The following is a 17,429-nucleotide window of genomic DNA, read 5'->3' as shown; positions in this document are numbered from 1 at the left end:
ACCTGTGCCACCTGTGTCACCCGTAGCATCACCTGTGTCACACCCGAGGTCACGTGGGTCGCACCTGAGGTCACGTGGGTCGCACCTGTGCCACCTGTGCCACCCGTGGGGTCACCTGTGTCACACCTGTGTCACCTATGCCATCCGTGGGGTCACCTGAGGTCACCTGTGTCACACCTGTGTCACCTGTGCCACCCGTGTCCCCTCTCTGTCACACCTGCGGCCGCCTGTGCCACCTGGGGTGTCACCTGCGTCACCCGTGTCACCTCTGTGTCACACCCTGGATCACCTGTGTCCTACCCGGGGTCACCTGTGTCACACCTGGGGTCACCTGCGTCACCTGTGTCCCCTCCCCGGTGTCCCCAGGGTCCCCTCCCGGTCCCTCCGCCCCCTCCCCAGTGTCCCCAGTGTCCCCAAAGTCCCCAGTGTCCCCAGTGTTCCCTCCCCCGTGTCCCCAGTGTCCCCGGTGTCCCCTCCCACTGTCCTTGCTGTCCCCAGTGTCCCTTCCCGGTCCCTCCGCCCTGTCGCGCTGTCCCCGCTGTCCCCTCCTGGTGTCCCCGGTGTCCCCAGGGTCCCCGCTGTCCCCTCCCGCTGTCCCCGCTGTCCCCGCTGTCCCCTCCCGCTGTCCCGGGTGTCCCCGCTGTCCCCTCCCGGTGTCCCCGCTGTCCCCGCTGTCCCCTCCCGGGTGTCCCCGCTGTCCCCTCCCGCTGTCCCCGCTGTCCCCGCTGTCCCCTCCCGCTGTCCCCGCTGTCCCCTCCCGGTGCCCCCGCCCTGTCCCGGTGCCCCGGAGCGGAACCGGGGCTGACCCTGCCCGGCCGGGGAGGCCCCTCCGGGGCGGCGCTTCCTCAGGAAACCCCCGGCCAGCGCCACCAGTGTCACCGCTGCCACCGCCAGTGTCACCGCCGGCGCCGCCAGTGTCACCGCAGCCACCAGCGCCACCGCTGCCACCGCCGGTGTCACCGCACCGCCACCGGTGTCACCGCAGCCAGCACCGCTAAAGCCACCAGAGCCACCGGAGCCACCGCCGGTGTCACCGCCAGCGCCACCGGTGTCACCGCAGCAGCGCCGGTGTCACCAGAGCCGCCGCCGCTAAAGCCACCAGAGCCACCGGAGCCACCGCCGGTGTCACCAGAGCCACCGCCGCCACCGCCACCAGCGCCACCGGAGCCACCGGTGTCCCCGGAGCCACCGCAGCACCGCCGGTGTCACCGCAGCCACCACCGCTAAAGCCACCAGCGCCACCGGAGCCACCCCCGGTGTCACCGCCGCCACCGCCCCCGGTGCCCCCGGAGCCCCCGCGCCGCTCCCGGGGGGCTCCGTCTGCCCGCCCGCCGCTGTCCCCCCGCTGTCCCCTCCCGTGTCCCCTCCCGTGTCCCCTCCGGTGCCCCCGGTGCCCCCCCGGCCATGCCGCTGCTGCGGAGACCCCCGGAGGGGCCGCGGGAGGACGGGGACCCGTTCGCCACCAACCCCGAGGGTCGCCGGCGGCGCCGCGCCACCCTGGGCGGGCTGGTGGGGCTGGGGGGACACCTGGGGGGACACCTGGGCCACCTGGGGGGACACCTGGGCCACCTCGGGGGTCCCTTCGGCCGCGGCCGCCGCCCCCGCGACCCCGCCGGGCCCCGCGGGCGCCGCCGCTCCGAGGACGCGGGGGTCGCACGGAGGGGCCCGGAGGAGGCGGGGGGCGGCAAGCGGGGGTCGCTGCTGCGGCTGGCCTTGGGGACCTGGGGACAGCGGGGCGCCGAGAAGGGGTCGCCGGTGGAGGGACAGGCGGGGGACGGCGCGGACGGGGCGGGGGCGCGGCGGGAGAGCGGCGACAGGGACAAGGACGGCGACAGGGACGGCGACAGGGACAGGGAGCCGCTGTCCGGTGAGTGGGGACAGCGGGGGGGACGCGGGGGGACATCGGGGGGACATCGGGGGGGTTGGGGACATAGGGGACAGGGGGGTTTGGGGACACCAGGGGGGTTTGGGGACAGCAGAGGGACGGGGGGACTTGGGGACACTTGGGGGGTTGGGGACATGAGGGGGGCAGGGAGGTTTGGGGACATCAGGGGGGCTGGGGACACCAGGGGGTTTGGGGACATTGGGGGGGTTGGGGACATTGGGGGGGTTGGGGACACCAGGGGGGTTGGGGACACCAGGGGGGTGTTTGGGGACACCAGGGGGACAGGGGGACTTGGGGACCTCGAGGGACAGGGGGGCGACGGGGTGACAGGGGACAGGGGGGCTTGGGGACAGGGGGACTTGGGGACAAGGGATGGGGACACAAGGACGGGACATGAGGACGTGGGGGCTTGGGGACACGGGGACAAAGGAGTGGGGACTTTGGGAGATGGGACACGGGGACAGGGACAGGGAACTTGGGGACATGAGGAGGACAGGGGGGCTTGGGGACGGGGACAGAGGCCACGGGGACACGGCGGTGGTGACAAGGGACAGGGGGGCAAGGAGATGGGGACAGGGGGACAGAGGAAACGGGGATGGGGACAGGGACAGGGGACAGGGAACATGATGGTGACAAGGGTCACAGGGACAAGGGGATGGGGACAGGGGGACACGAGGACGTGGGGACAGGGGCTGGGGCGATGGTGACAAAGGCCGGGGCACACGGGGACGGCGACAAGGGCCACGAGGACGAAAAGATGAGGACACGGGGACAGCGCACACGGGGATGGCGACCTGTGGCCACACCGGCGACTCGGGGCCAGGTGCCACCCCCGGGTGCCACCCCCGGGTGCCACCGGCGCTGTCCCCGCAGTGCTGGAGATCCTGGAGCTGATCCAGCGCCGGGACCTGGTGGCGGCGGACGCGCAGATCATCGCGCTGGAGGCCGAGTGCTCCCTGTCCCCATCGCGCCCCCCCTCCCCGCGCCCCCTCCCCACCTCCCCTTCCTCCTCCTCCTCCTCCTCCTCGCCGCCGCCATCCCCGGTGCCCGCCGGCGGCCGCCGCGCCCGCGACGTGGCCCTGCTGTACCGGGCGCTGCTGTCGCAGCTGTGGGCCGTGGTGGCCGAGGCGGTGGCGGCGGGGCGGGCGGTGGCCCCGCTGCGCGCCGTGGTGGCCGTGCTGGAGCAGGAGGAGGCGGCGGACGCGCGGAGCCCGCCCGGGACGCGCCCGGGGCGGCCGCGGGCGCTGCGGCGGCGCTGGGCCGAGGCGGTGGCGCGGGCGGCGGGCGAGCGGCTGGCGCAGGTGGCCCCCGCAGGTGGGCTGGGGGCTCGGCTGGCCGCGCTGGCCGCCAGGGTGGTGGGCGACCTGGGGGTCGTCCGGAGCCACGTGGCGCCCGCCTACCCCGCCGAGTACGGCGCGCTCGGGGTCTACGCCCGCGGGTACCACCGGGCGCTGGCGCAGCAGGTGAGGGCGTTGGCGCAGCGGCCGCTGGACGTGGCCGAGATGTACCTGCTGCTGGACTGGCACAGCAACGCCTACCCCAGGTGAGACACCTGGGAACCCCGAAATCTGACCCATGGCAATGCCTGCCCCAGGTGAGACACCTGGGAACCCCGAAATCTGACCCATAGCCACACCTACCCCAGGTAAAATACCTGGGAAACCCCAAAATCTGCACCATAGAAATGCCTAGCCCAGGTGAGACACCTGGGGGACCCCGAAATCTGACCCTAGCTATGCCTACCCCAGGTGAGAACACCTGGGGGACCCCAAACTCTGACCCATAGCAATGCCCGCCCCAAAATCTGCACCTTAGCAACGCCTACCCCAGGTGAGACACCTGGGGAACCCGAAATCTGACCCATGGCAATGCCCGCCCCAAAATCTCCACCGTAGCAATGCCTGCCCCAGGTGAGACAGCCCAAAATTGGCTCCTAGCCCAGGTGTTTTACCTGGGGAACCCCAAAATCTGCCCCTCAGCAACGCCTACCCCAGGTGAAACACCTGGGGACCCCGAAATCAGATCCATAGCAATGCCCACCCCAAAATCTGCCCTTTAGCAATGCCTGCCCCAGGTGAGACACCTGGGGAACCCCGAAATCTGCCCCATAGCAACGCCTACCCCAGGTGAGACACCTGGGGAACCCCGAAATCTGACCCATAGCAATGCCTGCCCCAGGTGAGACACCTGGGGAACCCCGAAATCTGACCCATAGCAATGCCCGCCCCAAAATCTGCCCCATAACCACACCTAGCCTGGGTAAAATACCTGGGAAACCCCAAAATCTGCACCTTAGCAATGCCTACCCCAGGTGAGACACCTGGGGAACCCCGAAATCTGCCCCATAGCCACACCTACCCCAGGTAAAATACCTGGGAAACCCCAAAATCTGATCCATAGCAATGCCTAGCCCAGGTGAGACACCTGGGGGACCCCGAAATCTGACCCTAGCTATGCCTACCCCAGGTGAGAACACCTGGGGGACCCCGAAATCTGACCCACGGCCACACCTAGCCCAAAATCTGCCCCTCAGCAATGCCTAGCCCAGGTGAGACACCTGGGGAACCCCAAACTCTGACCCACGGAAAAGCCCGCCCCGAAATCTGCCCCATAGCCACACCTACCCCAGGTAAAACACCTGGGAAACCCCAAAATCTGACCCATAGCAATGCCTGCCCCAGGTAAAACACCTGGGGAACCCCGAAATCTGCCCCATAGCCACACCTAGCCTGGGTAAAACACCTGGGAACCCCAAAATCTGCCCCACCCACCCCTGGGACACACCTGGGACACCCAGGGGATCCCCCTCAGAACCCCGTGACCCCCCTGGGACCCCCCAAAATCTGCCCCACCCACCCCAGGTGGTGCCAGCCCCCAACATCCGCCCCCCCCGTGTCCCCGAGGTGTCCCCGAGGTGTCCCTGAGGTGTCCCCAGGTGTGCCCAGGCACCCACAGGTGCTGTCCCCCCCAGGGAGGTGTTGGGGCACCCCGAGGTGGGGGCGCTGCTGCGGGCGCAGGACCTGGGGCCCCTCCTGCCCCCCGAGAGCCAGCGGGAGCTGGAGAGCGCCTGCATCGCTGCCGTCAAGGTGGGGACATTGGGGACACTGCTGGGGACATTGGGGACATCAGGGGGGTATGGGGACAGTGGGGACATTGGGGACATTGGGGACACTGGAGAGCGCCTGCATCGCTGCCGTCAAGGTGGGGACATTGGGGACATTGGGGACATTGGGGACATCGGGGACATTGGGGACAGTGGGGACATTGGGGACACTGCTGGGGACATTGGGGACATTGGGGACAGTGGGGACATTGGGGACATTGGGGGGATTGGGGACACTGGGGACATTGGGGACATTGGGGACATTGGGGACATTGGGGACACTGGGGACATTGGGGACATCAGGGGGTATGGGGACATTGGGGTGACTTTGAGGACACTGGGGACATTGGGGACATCGGGGAGATTGGGGAGATTGGGGACATCAGGGGAATCGGGGACACTGGGGACACTGGGGTGACATTGGGGACACTAGGGACATCAGGGTGACATTGAGGACATTGAGGACACTGGGGACATTGGGGACACTGGGGTGACTTTGAGGACACTGGGGACACTGGGGTGACACTGAGGACACTGGGGACACTGGGGTGACATTGAGGACATTGAGGACACTGGGGACATTGGGGACACTGGGGTGACTTTGAGGACACTGGGGACACTGGGGTGACATTGACGACACTGAGAACACTGGGGTGACTTTGAGGACACTGGGGACACTGGGGTGACACTGAGGACACTGGGGACACTTGGGGACCCCAGCACTGTCCCCTGGTGTCCCCTGGTGTCCCCCGGTGTCCCCACCCCAGCGATGTCCCCCGGTGTCCCCTGGCAGGCCAAGCTGGAGGTGGCCGTGGCGCAGGAGCTGCAGCTCAGCGAGGACAGGTGGCCCGAGGATGTCACCAGCCAGGACAGGGAGGAGGGGCTGGCCACGCGTGTCACCGCGGTACGGCCGTGTCCCCATTGTCCCCATTGTCCCCAATGTCCCCAACCCCCCGGTGGCCTTGTTCCCACTGTCCCCATTGTCCCCATTGTCCCCAACCTGCGGTGGCCTTGTCCCCATTGTCCCCATTGTCCCCAACCCGCGGTGGCCTTGTTCCCACTGTCCCCATCGTCCCCAGCCCCCTGGTGGCCTTGTCCCCAATGTCCCCAATGTCCCCAATGTCCCCGATGTCCCCAATGTCCCCAATGTCCCCAATGTCCCCACTGTCCCCACTGTCCCCAATGTCCCCAATGTCCCCACTGTCCCCAATGTCCCCACTGTCCCCAATGTCCCCAATGTCCCCACTGTCCCCAATGTCCCCACTGTCCCCATTGTCCCCATTGTCCCCATTGTCCCCAATGTCCCCATTGTCCCCAATGTCCCCAATGTCCCCAATGTCCCCACTGTCCCCATTGTCCCCAATGTCCCCACTGTCCCCAATGTCCCCAATGTCCCCCCTGTCCCCACTGTCCCCAATGTCCCCACTGTCCCCACAGCTGCTGCGGGCCCACGTGGACCGCGCCCCCCAGGTGACCCCCGAGTTCGGCCGGGAGATGGCGCACAGCCTGCTGGGAGTGCTGGTGGCCTTCCTGCACAGGTGACACCTGGGGACACCTGGGCACACCTGGGGACACCGGGGAGAGACCCTGGAGACACCTGGGGACACCTGGGAGAGACCCTGGGGACACCCTGGGGACACCTGGGAGACACCCTGGGGAGATGGGAACACCCTGGGGACATCCTGGGGGACATGGGGACACCTGGGGACATCCTGGGAAGTGTAGGGACACTCTTGGGACACCTGGGGACACCCTGGGGACACCTGGGGACACCTGGGAGAGACCCTGGGGACACCTGGGGACACCTGGGGACACCTGGGAGAGACCCTGGGGACACCCTGGGAAGTGCAGGGACACCCTTGGGACACCTGGGGACACCTGGGGACATCCTGGGAGAGACCCTGGGGACATCGTGGGGAGATGGGGACATCCTGGGGACACCCTGGGGACATCCCGGAGTCACCCTGGGGAGATGGGGACACCCTGGGGACACCTGGGGACATCCTGGGAGAGACCCTGGGGACACCTGGGGACACCTTGGGGTGATGGGGACACCCTGGGGACACCTGGGGACACCCTGGGGACATCCCGGGGTCACCCCCGGGCGGTGCCACCCTCCCCACCCCCCCTCGGGGGTGACAGTGCCACCCCCGCTGGGGTGACAGTGCCACCCCCGCTGGGGTGACAGTGCCACCCCCGCCCGGGTGACAGTGCCACCGCTGGGGTGACAGTGCCACCCCCGCCCGGGTGACAGTGCCACCGCCGGGGTGACAGTGCCACCCCCGCTCGGGTGACAGTGCCACCGCCGCTGGGGTGACAGTGCCACCGCTGTCGCAGCTTCCAGCGCAAGGTCGAGCGCTTCCTGGACGCCCCCGGCGACCCCTCCCCAGCCGAGGGCGCCGCCGGCCGCGCCATCGCCCTGGCCAACTGCTGCCCCCCGTTCCGGTGAGCCCCCCGCCCGCCGGGACGTCCCCCGGTGTCGCCGAGGGGAGGTGACAGCGCCGCGTGTCCCCGCAGGGCCTTCGCCGAGCGGCTGGCGCAGGGCGGGCGCCCCGAGAGCGACGGGGCGCGGCGGCAGGCGGGGGCGGCCCTGGACAAGGTGACCCGCACCTGCGGGCAGCACCTGAGCAGGAGGGTGCTGGAGGAGCTCAAGGTGACACCTGGGGACAGTGGGGACACCTGGGGACACAGGGGGACACAGGGGACAGAGGGGACAGAGAGCTGGGGGAGCAGGCGGGGGCGGCGCTGGACAAGGTGACCCGCACCTGCGGGCAGCACCTGAGCAGGAGGGTGCTGGAGGAGCTCAAGGTGACACCTGGGGACAGCGGGGACAGCTGGGGACACAGGGGGACAGAGGGGACAGAGGGGACAGAGGAGACAGGGGGCAGGCGGGGGCGGCGCTGGACAAGGTGACCCGCACCTGCAGGCAACACCTGAGCAGGAGGGTGCTGGAGGAGCTCAAGGTGACACCTGGGGACACCTGGGGACAGCGGGGACAGCTGGGCACAGCTGGGGACAGATGGGGACGGTGGCCGTGGTGGCACTGCCGGGGGTGGCGGCCGTGGTGACAGTGATGTCCCCTGTCCCCAGCCCCACTTTGGGAAGCTGATGAAGCGCCGGTGGCCGCGGTGGCATTGCCGGGGTGGTGGCCGCAGTGACATTGTGGGGGTGGTGGCCGTGGTGGCAGCCAGGGGAGGTGGCCGCGGTGACAGTGATGTCCCCTGTCCCCAGCCCCACTTTGGGAAGCTGATGAAGCGCCGGTGGCCGCGGTGGCACTGCCGGGGTGGTGGCCGCGGTGACAGCGGGGGGGCGGTGGCATTGCGGGGGTGGTGGCAGCCAGGGGAGGTGGTCACGGTGCCAGGGGTGGTGGCCCTGGTGACAGTGATGTCCCCTGTCCCCAGCCCCACTTCGGGAAGCTGATGAAGCGCCGGTGGCCCTCGGGCTCGGACGCCTTCGATGCCATCGTGCTCCTCGTCACCCGCTTCGCCCAGACCCTGCAGGACCTGCACCCCGAGCCACACCAGGTGGGACAGGGACACCTGGGGACACCTGGGGACAGCTGGGGACAGATGGGGACAGATGGGGACACCTGGGGACAGCTGGGGACAGATGGGGACACCTGGGGACAGATGGGGACACCTGGGGACAGATGGGGACAGCCTGGAGACACCTGAGGGACAGATGGGGACAGATGGGGACAGATGGGGAGAGCCTGGGGGTACACTGGGGACACCTGGGGACAGCTGGGGACAGCTGGGGAGAGCCTGGGGTCAGCTGGGGACACCTGGGGACAGACTGGGGACAGCTGGGGACAGCTGGGGACAGCTGGGGGACAGCCTGGAGACACCTGAGGGACACTGGGGACAGCCTGGGGACACCTGGGGACACCTGGGGGACAGCTGGGGGGCACTGGGACATCAGGGGCTGGGGGACATTGTGGACACTGTGGCCACACCAGGTGCACCCCAGGTGACCCCAGGTGTGCCCAGGTGTGCCCAGGTGACCCCAGGTGACCCCAGGTGCGCCCAGGTGCGCCCAGGTGTGCCCAGGTGCCCCCAGGTGACCCCAGGTGTGCCCAGGTGCGCCCAGGTGACCCGTGCCCAGCCCAGGTGCCCCCAGGTGATCCCAGGTGCGCCCAGGTGTGCCCAGGTGACCCCAGGTGTGCCCAGGTGCCCCCAGATGACCCCGGGTGACCCCAGGTGCGCCCAGGTGACCGCGGTGCCCCCGCAGGTGCTGGTCAGCGAGCTGCACCGCCGCGTGCTGATCGAGTACGTGCGGCCGCTGCTGCAGGGGCGGCCGCTCTGCGCCTCGGCCAAGGCGCGGGCACGGCTGGCGGCGCGGCTGGGCGAGGAGGGGCGGCAGCTGCGGGAGCTGTTCACGCGCCTGGTGAGACCCCCGGGACCCCCCCAAATCGGGATGGGGCGGGGGACACCGGGGGGGACACAGGGGGGACACGGGGGGACAGCGCTGGGGGACATCGTGTGCTGTGGCGGCGCGGCTGGGCGAGGAGGGGCGGCAGCTGAGGGAGCTGTTCACGCGCCTGGTGAGACCCCCGGGACCCCCCCCAAATCGGGATGGGACAGGGGAGACCCCCGGGACCCCCCCAAATCGGGCTGGGACAGGGGACACACAGGGAGACCCCCGGGACCCTCCCATGGGGCTGGGAAGGGGACACATGGGGGGACAGTTGGGGACATTGTTGGACTCGGCTGGGAGAGGAGGGGCAGCAGCTGCGGGAGCTGTTCACGCGCCTGGTGAGACCCACGGGACCCCCCCCAAATCGGGATGGGGCGGGGGAGACCCCCGGGACCCCCCCCAAATCGGGCTGGGGCGGGGGACACGGGGGGGACACCCCCGGGACATCGATGGGTTGGGTGACACCCCTGGGACATCTTTGGGTGCCACGCTGGGTGTCCCCCTGGGACCCCTTTGGTGCCACTCTAGTGTCCCCCCGGTCACCGCGGTGTCCCCACGGGACATCAGTGGGTGTCACTCCGGGTGCCACCCCCGGGACCCCTCTGGTGTCCCCCCGTGTGTCCCCCCGGGACCCTTTTGGTGCCACTGCGGGTGCCCCGGTCGCCGCGGTGTCCCCATGGGACATCAGTGGCTGTCCCCCCGGATGTCCCCCCGGTGACGGCGGTGTCCCCGCGGTGTCCCCGCGGTGTCCCCGCAGGACTCGGCGTCGCCCTGGCTGGACTCGGTGGTGCCGCGGCTGCGGGAGCTGCTGGTGCTGGAGGACACGGCGGCGCTGCAGATGGAGGTCGGGGCGCTGGCCCGCGACTTCCCGGACGTGCGGTGGGTGCGGGGACACCCCGGGGTGACACTGGGGGACACCCCGGGGGTGGCACTGGGGTGACAGGGCCGGGGGTGGCACTGTGGGACACCCGGGGGTGGCACTGGGGTGGCACAAGAGGGGGTGGCACTGTGGGACACACAGGGGTGCACCGGGGTGACAGAAGAGGGGGTGGCACCGTAGGACAACACTGGGGTGGCAGCAGGGGGACACAAGAGGGGGTGGCACCGCGGGGGTGACACCGGGGACGGGGTGACCCTGCCGGGGGGTGACACTGCCGGGGGGTGACACTGCCGGGGGTGACACTGCCGGGGGGTGACACTGCCGGGGGGTGACCCCGGGTGGGTGACACGGTCCGGGGGTGGCACGGTCCGGGGGTGGCACGGTCCGGGGGTGACACTGCCGGGGGTGACACTGCCGGGGGGTGACCCTGCCGGGGGGTGACACGGTCCGGGGGGTGACACGGTCCGGGGGTGACCCCGGGTGGGTGACACTGCCGGGGGGTGACCCTGCCGGGGGGTGACACGGTCCGGGGGTGGCACTGCCGGGGGGTGACCCTGCCGGGGGGTGGCAGCGCGGGGGTCGCACAGCCGGGGGGTGACACTGCCGGGGGTGGCACTGCCGGGGGTGCCCCGCGCTGTGCCCCGCGCTGTGCCCCGCTGGCCCCGGGCCGGACGCGCGTCGGTCCCCGGGGACCGGAGCGGCGCTGACCGGACGCGGCCTCGGGTCCTTCCCGGCAGCTCCCGCCCCGCTCCCCCCGCCGGGAAGCGGCCCCGGCCGAGCGCCAAGGGCGCCTCCCCTGTCCCGGGGCCGGTGCCGCTCCCGGGGGACCGGAGGCACGCGCGGCCGCGGGGGGATGGGCGAGCAAGGCGCGGGGTGGGGGTGGGGGGGACACACCCGGTAAACCGGGAACGGGGGGGTTAAACCGAGCGGCGGGGCTCAGCCCGGGGCTCCGGGAGGGCGATTGTCGCCGCTGACCCCCGCTGTCCCCCCCTCTGTCCCCTCTGACCCCGCTGTCCCCCCGGTGTGTCCCCCCCCTCTGTCCCCCGCTGTCCCCCCGGTGTCCCCTCTGTCCCCCCCCTCTGTCCCCTCTGTCCCCCTGACCCCGCTGTCCCCTCTGTCCCCCCCGCTGTCCCCTCTGTCCCCCGCTGTCCCCGCTGTCCCCTCCCTGTCCCCTCTGTCCCCTCTGTCCCCCCCTGTCCCCCTCCTGTCCCCCCTGTCCCCCCTGTCCCCTCCCTGTCCCCCGCTGTCCCCTCTGTCCCTCTGTCCCTCTGTCCCTCTGTCCCCCCTGTCCCCTCTGTCCCCTCTGTCCCTCTGTCCCTCTGTCCCTCTGTCCCCCCTGTCCCCTCTGTCCCCCCTGTCCCCCTCCTGTCCCCTCTGTCCCCGCTGTCCCCTCTCTCCCCCTCTGTCCCCTCTGTCCCCTCTGTCCCCTCTGTCCCTCTGTCCCCCCGCTGTCCCCTCTGTCCCCTCTGTCCCTCTGTCCCCTCTGTCCCCTCTGTCCCCTCCCTGTCCCCTCTGTCCCCCCTGTCCCCTCTGTCCCCTCTCTGTCCCCGCTGTCCCCTCTGTCCCCTCTGTCCCTCTGTCCCCTCTGTCCCCTCTGTCCCCTCTGTCCCCTCCCTGTCCCCTCTCTGTCCCCTCTGTCCCTCTGTCCCCTCTGTCCCTCTGTCCCCCCCGTTGTCCCCTGTTGTCCCCTGTGTCCCCGCAGACGCCGACACGTGGCCGCGCTGCTGGACGCGCGGGGGCTGCGGGCTCAGGGTCCCCGCCGGGAGATCCTGGGGGTGCTGCAGGACTTGGGGGGCTCGGAGGCCGAGCCGGGGCCCCCCCGCGGCCGCGCCTTCTTCTCGGAGCTGCCGCCGCCGCGCCCGGTGCGCTGCCTGCCGCTGCCGTTCCCGCTGCGCCTCCCGCGCCTCCCGCGCCGCAGCCCCGCCAGGACCCCCCCGTGAGCCCCCGGCCGGGGACCCCCTCCCCGGTGTGTCCCGGCTCGGCCCGGTTCGTCCCGGCTCGTCCCGGTTCGTCCCGGTTCATCCCGGTGTGTCCCGGTTTGTCCCGGTTCGTCCCAGTGTGTCCCAGCTCGTCCCGGTGTGTCCCGGTGTGTCCCGGTTCGTCCCGGTGTGTCCCGGTGTGTCCCGGTGTGTCCCGGTTCGTCCCGGTTTGTCCCGGTTTGTCCCGGTTCGTCCCGGCTCGTCCCGGTTTGTCCCGGTGTGTCCCGGTTTGTCCCGGCTCGTCCCAGTTCGTCCCGGTTCGTCCCGGTGTGTCCCAGCTCATCCCGGTTTGTCCCGGTTCATCCCGGTTCATCCCGGCTCGTCCCGGTTTGTCCCGGTTCGTCCCGGTGTGTCCCGGTTCGTCCCGGTTTGTCCCGGTTCATCCCGGCTCGTCCCAGTTTGTCCCGGTGTGTCCCGGTTCGTCCCGGTTTGTCCCGGTTTGTCCCGGTTCGTCCCGGTTCGTCCCGGTTCGTCCCGGTGTGTCCCGGTGTGTCCCGGTTCGTCCCGGTTCGTCCCGGTTTGTCCCGGTTTGTCCCGGTTCGTCCCGGCTCGTCCCGGTTCGTCCCGGTGTGTCCCGGTGTGTCCCGGCTCGTCCCGGTGTGTCCCGGTTTGTCCCAGTTTGTCCCGGTTTGTCCTGGTTTGTCCCGGTTTGTCCCGGTTTGTCCCGGTTTGTCCCGGTGTGTCCCGGTTCGTCCCGGTTCATCCCGGTTCGTCCCGGTGTGTCCCGGTGTGTCCCGGTTTGTCCCGGTTTGTCCCGGTGTGTCCCGGTTTGTCCCAGTTTGTCCCAGTTTGTCCCGGCTCGTCCCGGTTCGTCCCGGTGTGTAAATGAGGCTGTAAATTAATGGCGGTGGGCTCGTGCTTGGGGACACGGGGGGGACACTTGGGGACACCGTGGGGACACTTGGGGACACTGCAGGGACAAGGGGACACTGTGGGGACTTGGGGACACTTGGGGACACTGTGGGGACACTTGGGGACACGGAGGGGACACGGTGGGGGTGAGGGGACACTGCAGGGACACTTGGGGACACTTCGGGGACAAGGGGACACTGTGGGGACACTTGGGGACACGGTGGGAGTGAGGGGACACGGTGGGGACACACTTGGGGACACTTCAGGGACAAGGTGACACTGCGGGGACAAGGGGACACTTCAGGGACAAGGTGACACTGCGGGGACAAGCGGACCCAGTGGGGATGAGGGGACACCGTGGGGACACTTGGGGACACGGTGGGGACACGGAGGGGACAAGGTGACACCTCAGGGACACCGCGGGGACAATTCGCCACCGCCGCCCTTCCCGGGGGGGTCCTGGCGGGGTTGGGGACAGGCCTGGCGACACTTGGGACACCCGGGGGGAGGGGAGGCGGCCACTGAGGCCACCAGGGCCACCAGCGCCACCAGCGCCACCAGCGCCACCAGCGCCACCAGCGCCGCCACCAGCGCCACCAGCGCCACCAGGGCCGGCCCGGGTGGGGGAGGGGGTGGCCCGGGTGGGGGAGGGGTGGCCTGGGTGTGTCCCCGCTGTCCCGGGTCAGGAACCGTCGGGATCCGGGCAGGAAGCGGCGACAGCTAAAAATACCGGGGGGGGGCGGGAGCGGGGCCGGGGGCACCGGGTCAGCCCCGGCGGCGGCGGCGGCGGCGGAAGCGGCAGCGGGGGCGGGGGCGCGGGACGGGAGGGGGCGCGGGACGGGCTGGGGGGGCTGGGGACAGCTTGGGGACACTTTGGGGACGCTTGGGGACACTTTGGGGGTGCTTTGGGGGCGCTTTGGGGATGCTTGGGGACACTTTGGAAGGCTTGGGGACGCTTGAGGACACTTGGGGACACTTTGGGACAATTTGGAGGGCTTGGGGACACTTTGGGGATGCTTGGGGACACTTTGGGGACACTTTGGGGATGCTTGGGGACGCTTGGGGATGATTGGGGATGCTTGGGGACACTTTGGGGATGCTTGGGGACACTTTGGAAGGCTTGGGGACACTTTGGGACACTTTGGGGACACTTTGGGAGGTTTGGGGACACTTTGGGATGCTTGGGGACACCTGGGGACACTTTGGGGACACTGGAAGGCTTGGGGACACTTTGGGGACACTTTGGGGGCGCTTTGGGGGCGCTTTAGGACAATTTGGGGACACTTTGGGGACACTTTGGGGATGATTTGGGGGCACTTTGGGGACACTTTGGGGACACTTTGGGGACACCGGCGGGTCCCCGGTGAATCACCGGAGGGTGACGTCAAGGGGGGGGAGGGGAGGAAGGAAATGCCCCCCCCCAAACTGGGACGCCCCCCCCAAACTGGGCATTGCCCCCCCAAACTGGGAAGGGACCCCCCCCAAACTGGGAAATGCCCCCCCCAAACTGGGAATTGTCCCCCCCAAACTGGGAAAGGACCCCCCCAAACTGGGAATTGTCCCCCCCAAACTGGGAAAGGACCCCCCCAAACTGGGAAATGCCCCCCCCAAACTGGGAATGGCCCCCCCCAACTGGGAAAGGACCCCCCCAAACTGGGAATGGCCCCCCCAAACTGGGCAGAGCCCCCCCCAAACTGGGAATTGCCCCCCCAAACTGGGAAATGCCCCCCCAAACTGGGAATTGCCCCCCCAAACTGGGCAGAGCCCCCCCAAACTGGGAATTGCCCCCCCCAAACTGGGAAGGGACCCCCCCAAACTGGGAATTGCCGCCCCAAACTGGGAATTGCCCCCCCCAAACTGGGAATTGCCGCCCCAAACTGGGAAGGGACCCCCCCCAAACTGGGAATTGCCCCCCCCAAACTGGGAATTGCCCCCCCAAACTGGGAATTGCCCCCCCAAACTGGGAATTCCCCCCCCAAACTGGGAATTCCCCCCCCAAACTGGGACGCCCCCCGCGCTCCCCCTGCCGGTCACTGCCGGAACTGCAGCCGCGCGGGGGGCGTGGCTTCTCGGGAGGGCGTGGCCGCGGTCCCGCCCGGTTTCCCTTGATTGGCAGGTGGGTGGGGCAACGGGGCGGCGTCCCCGCGTCCCCACGAGCTCCGTGTCCCTCTGTCCCCCTGTCCCTGTGTCCCCGTGTCCCTCTGTCCCCGCGTCCCCACGAGCTCCGTGTCCCTCTGTCCCCCTGCCCCCCTGTCCCCTCCGTCCCCTCCCCCCCCAGTGTCCCGCGTGTCCCCCCCGTGTCCCCACTGTCCCCCCTGTCCCCCTGTCCCCCCCAGTGTCCCCCTTGTGTCCCCACTGTCCCCAGTGTCCCCTCTGCCCCCCAGTGTCCCCAGTGTCCCCAGTGTCCCCAGTGTCCCCCCTGTCCCCAGTGTCCCCAATCCCCCCAGTGTCCCCAGTGTCCCCAATGTCCCCCCCAGTGTCCCCAGTGTCCCCAGTGTCCCCCCTGTCCCCAGTGTCCCCCCTGTCCCCAGTGTCCCCAGTGTCCCCACTGTCCCCAATGTCCCCAGTGTCCCCAGTGTCCCCCATGTCCCCTCTGTCCCAGTGTCCCCCCTGTCCCCAGTGTCCCCCCTGTCCCCAGTGTCCCCACTGTCCCCAATGTCCCCAATGTCCCCAGTGTCCCCACTGTCCCCAATGTCCCCAGTGTCCCCCCCAGTGTCCCCACTGTCCCCAATGTCCCCAATGTCCCCAGTGTCCCCCCTGTCCCCCCAGTGTCCCCAATGTCCCCAGTGTCCCCAATGTCCCCAATGTCCCCAGTGTCCCCCTGTCCCCAGTGTCCCCAGTGCCCCCAGTGTCCCCAGTGCCCCCAGTGTCCCCATTGCCCCCCTATCCCTCTGTCCCCCCCCATGTCCCCAGTGTCCCCTCTGTCCCAGTGTCCCCACTGTCCCCAGTGTCCCCTGTGTCCCCCCTGTCCCCAGTGTCCCCAGTGTCCCCCCAATGTCCCCACTGTCCCCAGTGTCCCCAGTGTCCCCAATACCCCCAGTGTCCCCAGTGTCCCCTCTGCCCCAGTGTCCCCAATGTCCCCCCAATGTCCCCCCAATGTCCCCCCAATGTCCCCAATGTCCCCCCAGTGTCCCCAGTGTCCCCACAGAGGCCGCGGGAGCCGCGGGGCCGCTGGAAGCTTTTATTGGCCACGCGTGGGGGGCGGGGCGGGCGCGGACGGGGGGCGGGGGGCGACCCCCGGGGGGGCAGGACACGGCACAGGGGGCACGACAATAATTAATTACCCTGGGTATAATTAATGATACAAAATTAAACATCTCCCGCGCAACAAAAATAGATTTATGTACCGGGGGGGGAGGGGCGGGGAGGGGCGGAGCCAAGGCCGGCCAAGCGAGGGGGGAGGGGACAGGTGAGGGGACAGGGGAGGGGACAGGCGGGACGGGGGCCACACCTGCAGGTGGCACCTGGAGGTGGCACCTGGGTGGGGTCACACTGGGTGGGGGAGGGGACAGGTGGAGGTGACAGCTCCGGACGGGGGGAGGGGTCACCTGGAGGGGTCACCTGGAGGGGTCACCTGGACCCCCTCGAGGGGGACGTGGAGGTGACAGTGGCACCTCTGAGCGGGGGGAGGGGACACCTGGAGCCCCTCGGGGACACGGGGACAGCTCCGGGGGGACAGAAATGACACAGGGACCTTCAAGGGGGGGACAGGGACAGGGACACGGTGGTGGCATCTCCAAAGGGGGGGAGATGGCACCGGGACCCTCCTGGGGACCCTCGGCGAGGGGGGTGGGGACACCTGGGGGGTCACAGGTGCCACCAGGGGGTGGCAGGGACACCCCCGAGGTGACAGGGACACCTCTGAGGCGACAGGGACACCACGGAGGTGACAGGGACACCACGGAGGTGGCAGGGACACCCCCGAGGTGACAGGGACGCCCCTGAGGTGACAGGGACACCCCCGAGGTGACAGGGACGCCCCTGAGGTGACAGGGACACCCCCGAGGTGACAGGGACGCCCCTGAGGTGACAGGGACACCTCTGAGGTGACAGAAAGGACAAAAAGCCCTTCCCGGGGGGGTGGGGACATCTCCAGGGGGACACAGGTCACGGGGGGACCCCGAGGTCACCTTGGAGGTGACACAAAATCTCCTCTGAGCAGTGGGACGGGGTGGGGACATCTCCTGAAGGGTCCTGGGGGGACCCCAAGGTCACCTTGGAGGTGACAGGGACACCTCGAGAGGGACAAAGGTCCTGAGGGGACCCTGTGGTCACCTTGGAGGTGACAGGGACATCTCGAGAGGCGTCTCTGGG

General features: G+C 69.5%; 1 protein-coding gene across 1 annotated transcript; it reads left to right on the top strand.

Moving 5' to 3' along the window:
• Positions 1-1,256: 1,256 nt before the first annotated feature.
• On the top strand, positions 1,257-12,367 carry EXOC3L2 (exocyst complex component 3 like 2). The gene is made up of 11 exons (XM_084224428.1): positions 1,257-1,867; positions 2,759-3,428; positions 4,857-4,971; positions 5,782-5,892; positions 6,426-6,526; positions 7,326-7,433; positions 7,506-7,641; positions 8,390-8,512; positions 9,219-9,374; positions 10,162-10,283; positions 11,987-12,367. Exons 1-11 carry the CDS (start codon positions 1,405-1,407, stop codon positions 12,222-12,224), a joined length of 2,343 nt encoding a protein of 780 aa, XP_084080554.1. The 5' UTR covers positions 1,257-1,404; the 3' UTR covers positions 12,225-12,367.
• Positions 12,368-17,429: the final 5,062 nt, after the last annotated feature.

Source organism: Fringilla coelebs, assembly GCF_963513975.1.
Source record: "Fringilla coelebs genome assembly, chromosome: 37".
In the NCBI taxonomy this organism is placed as follows: Eukaryota; Metazoa; Chordata; class Aves; order Passeriformes; family Fringillidae; genus Fringilla; species Fringilla coelebs.
This window is presented reverse-complemented; position numbering and strand designations above follow the sequence as displayed.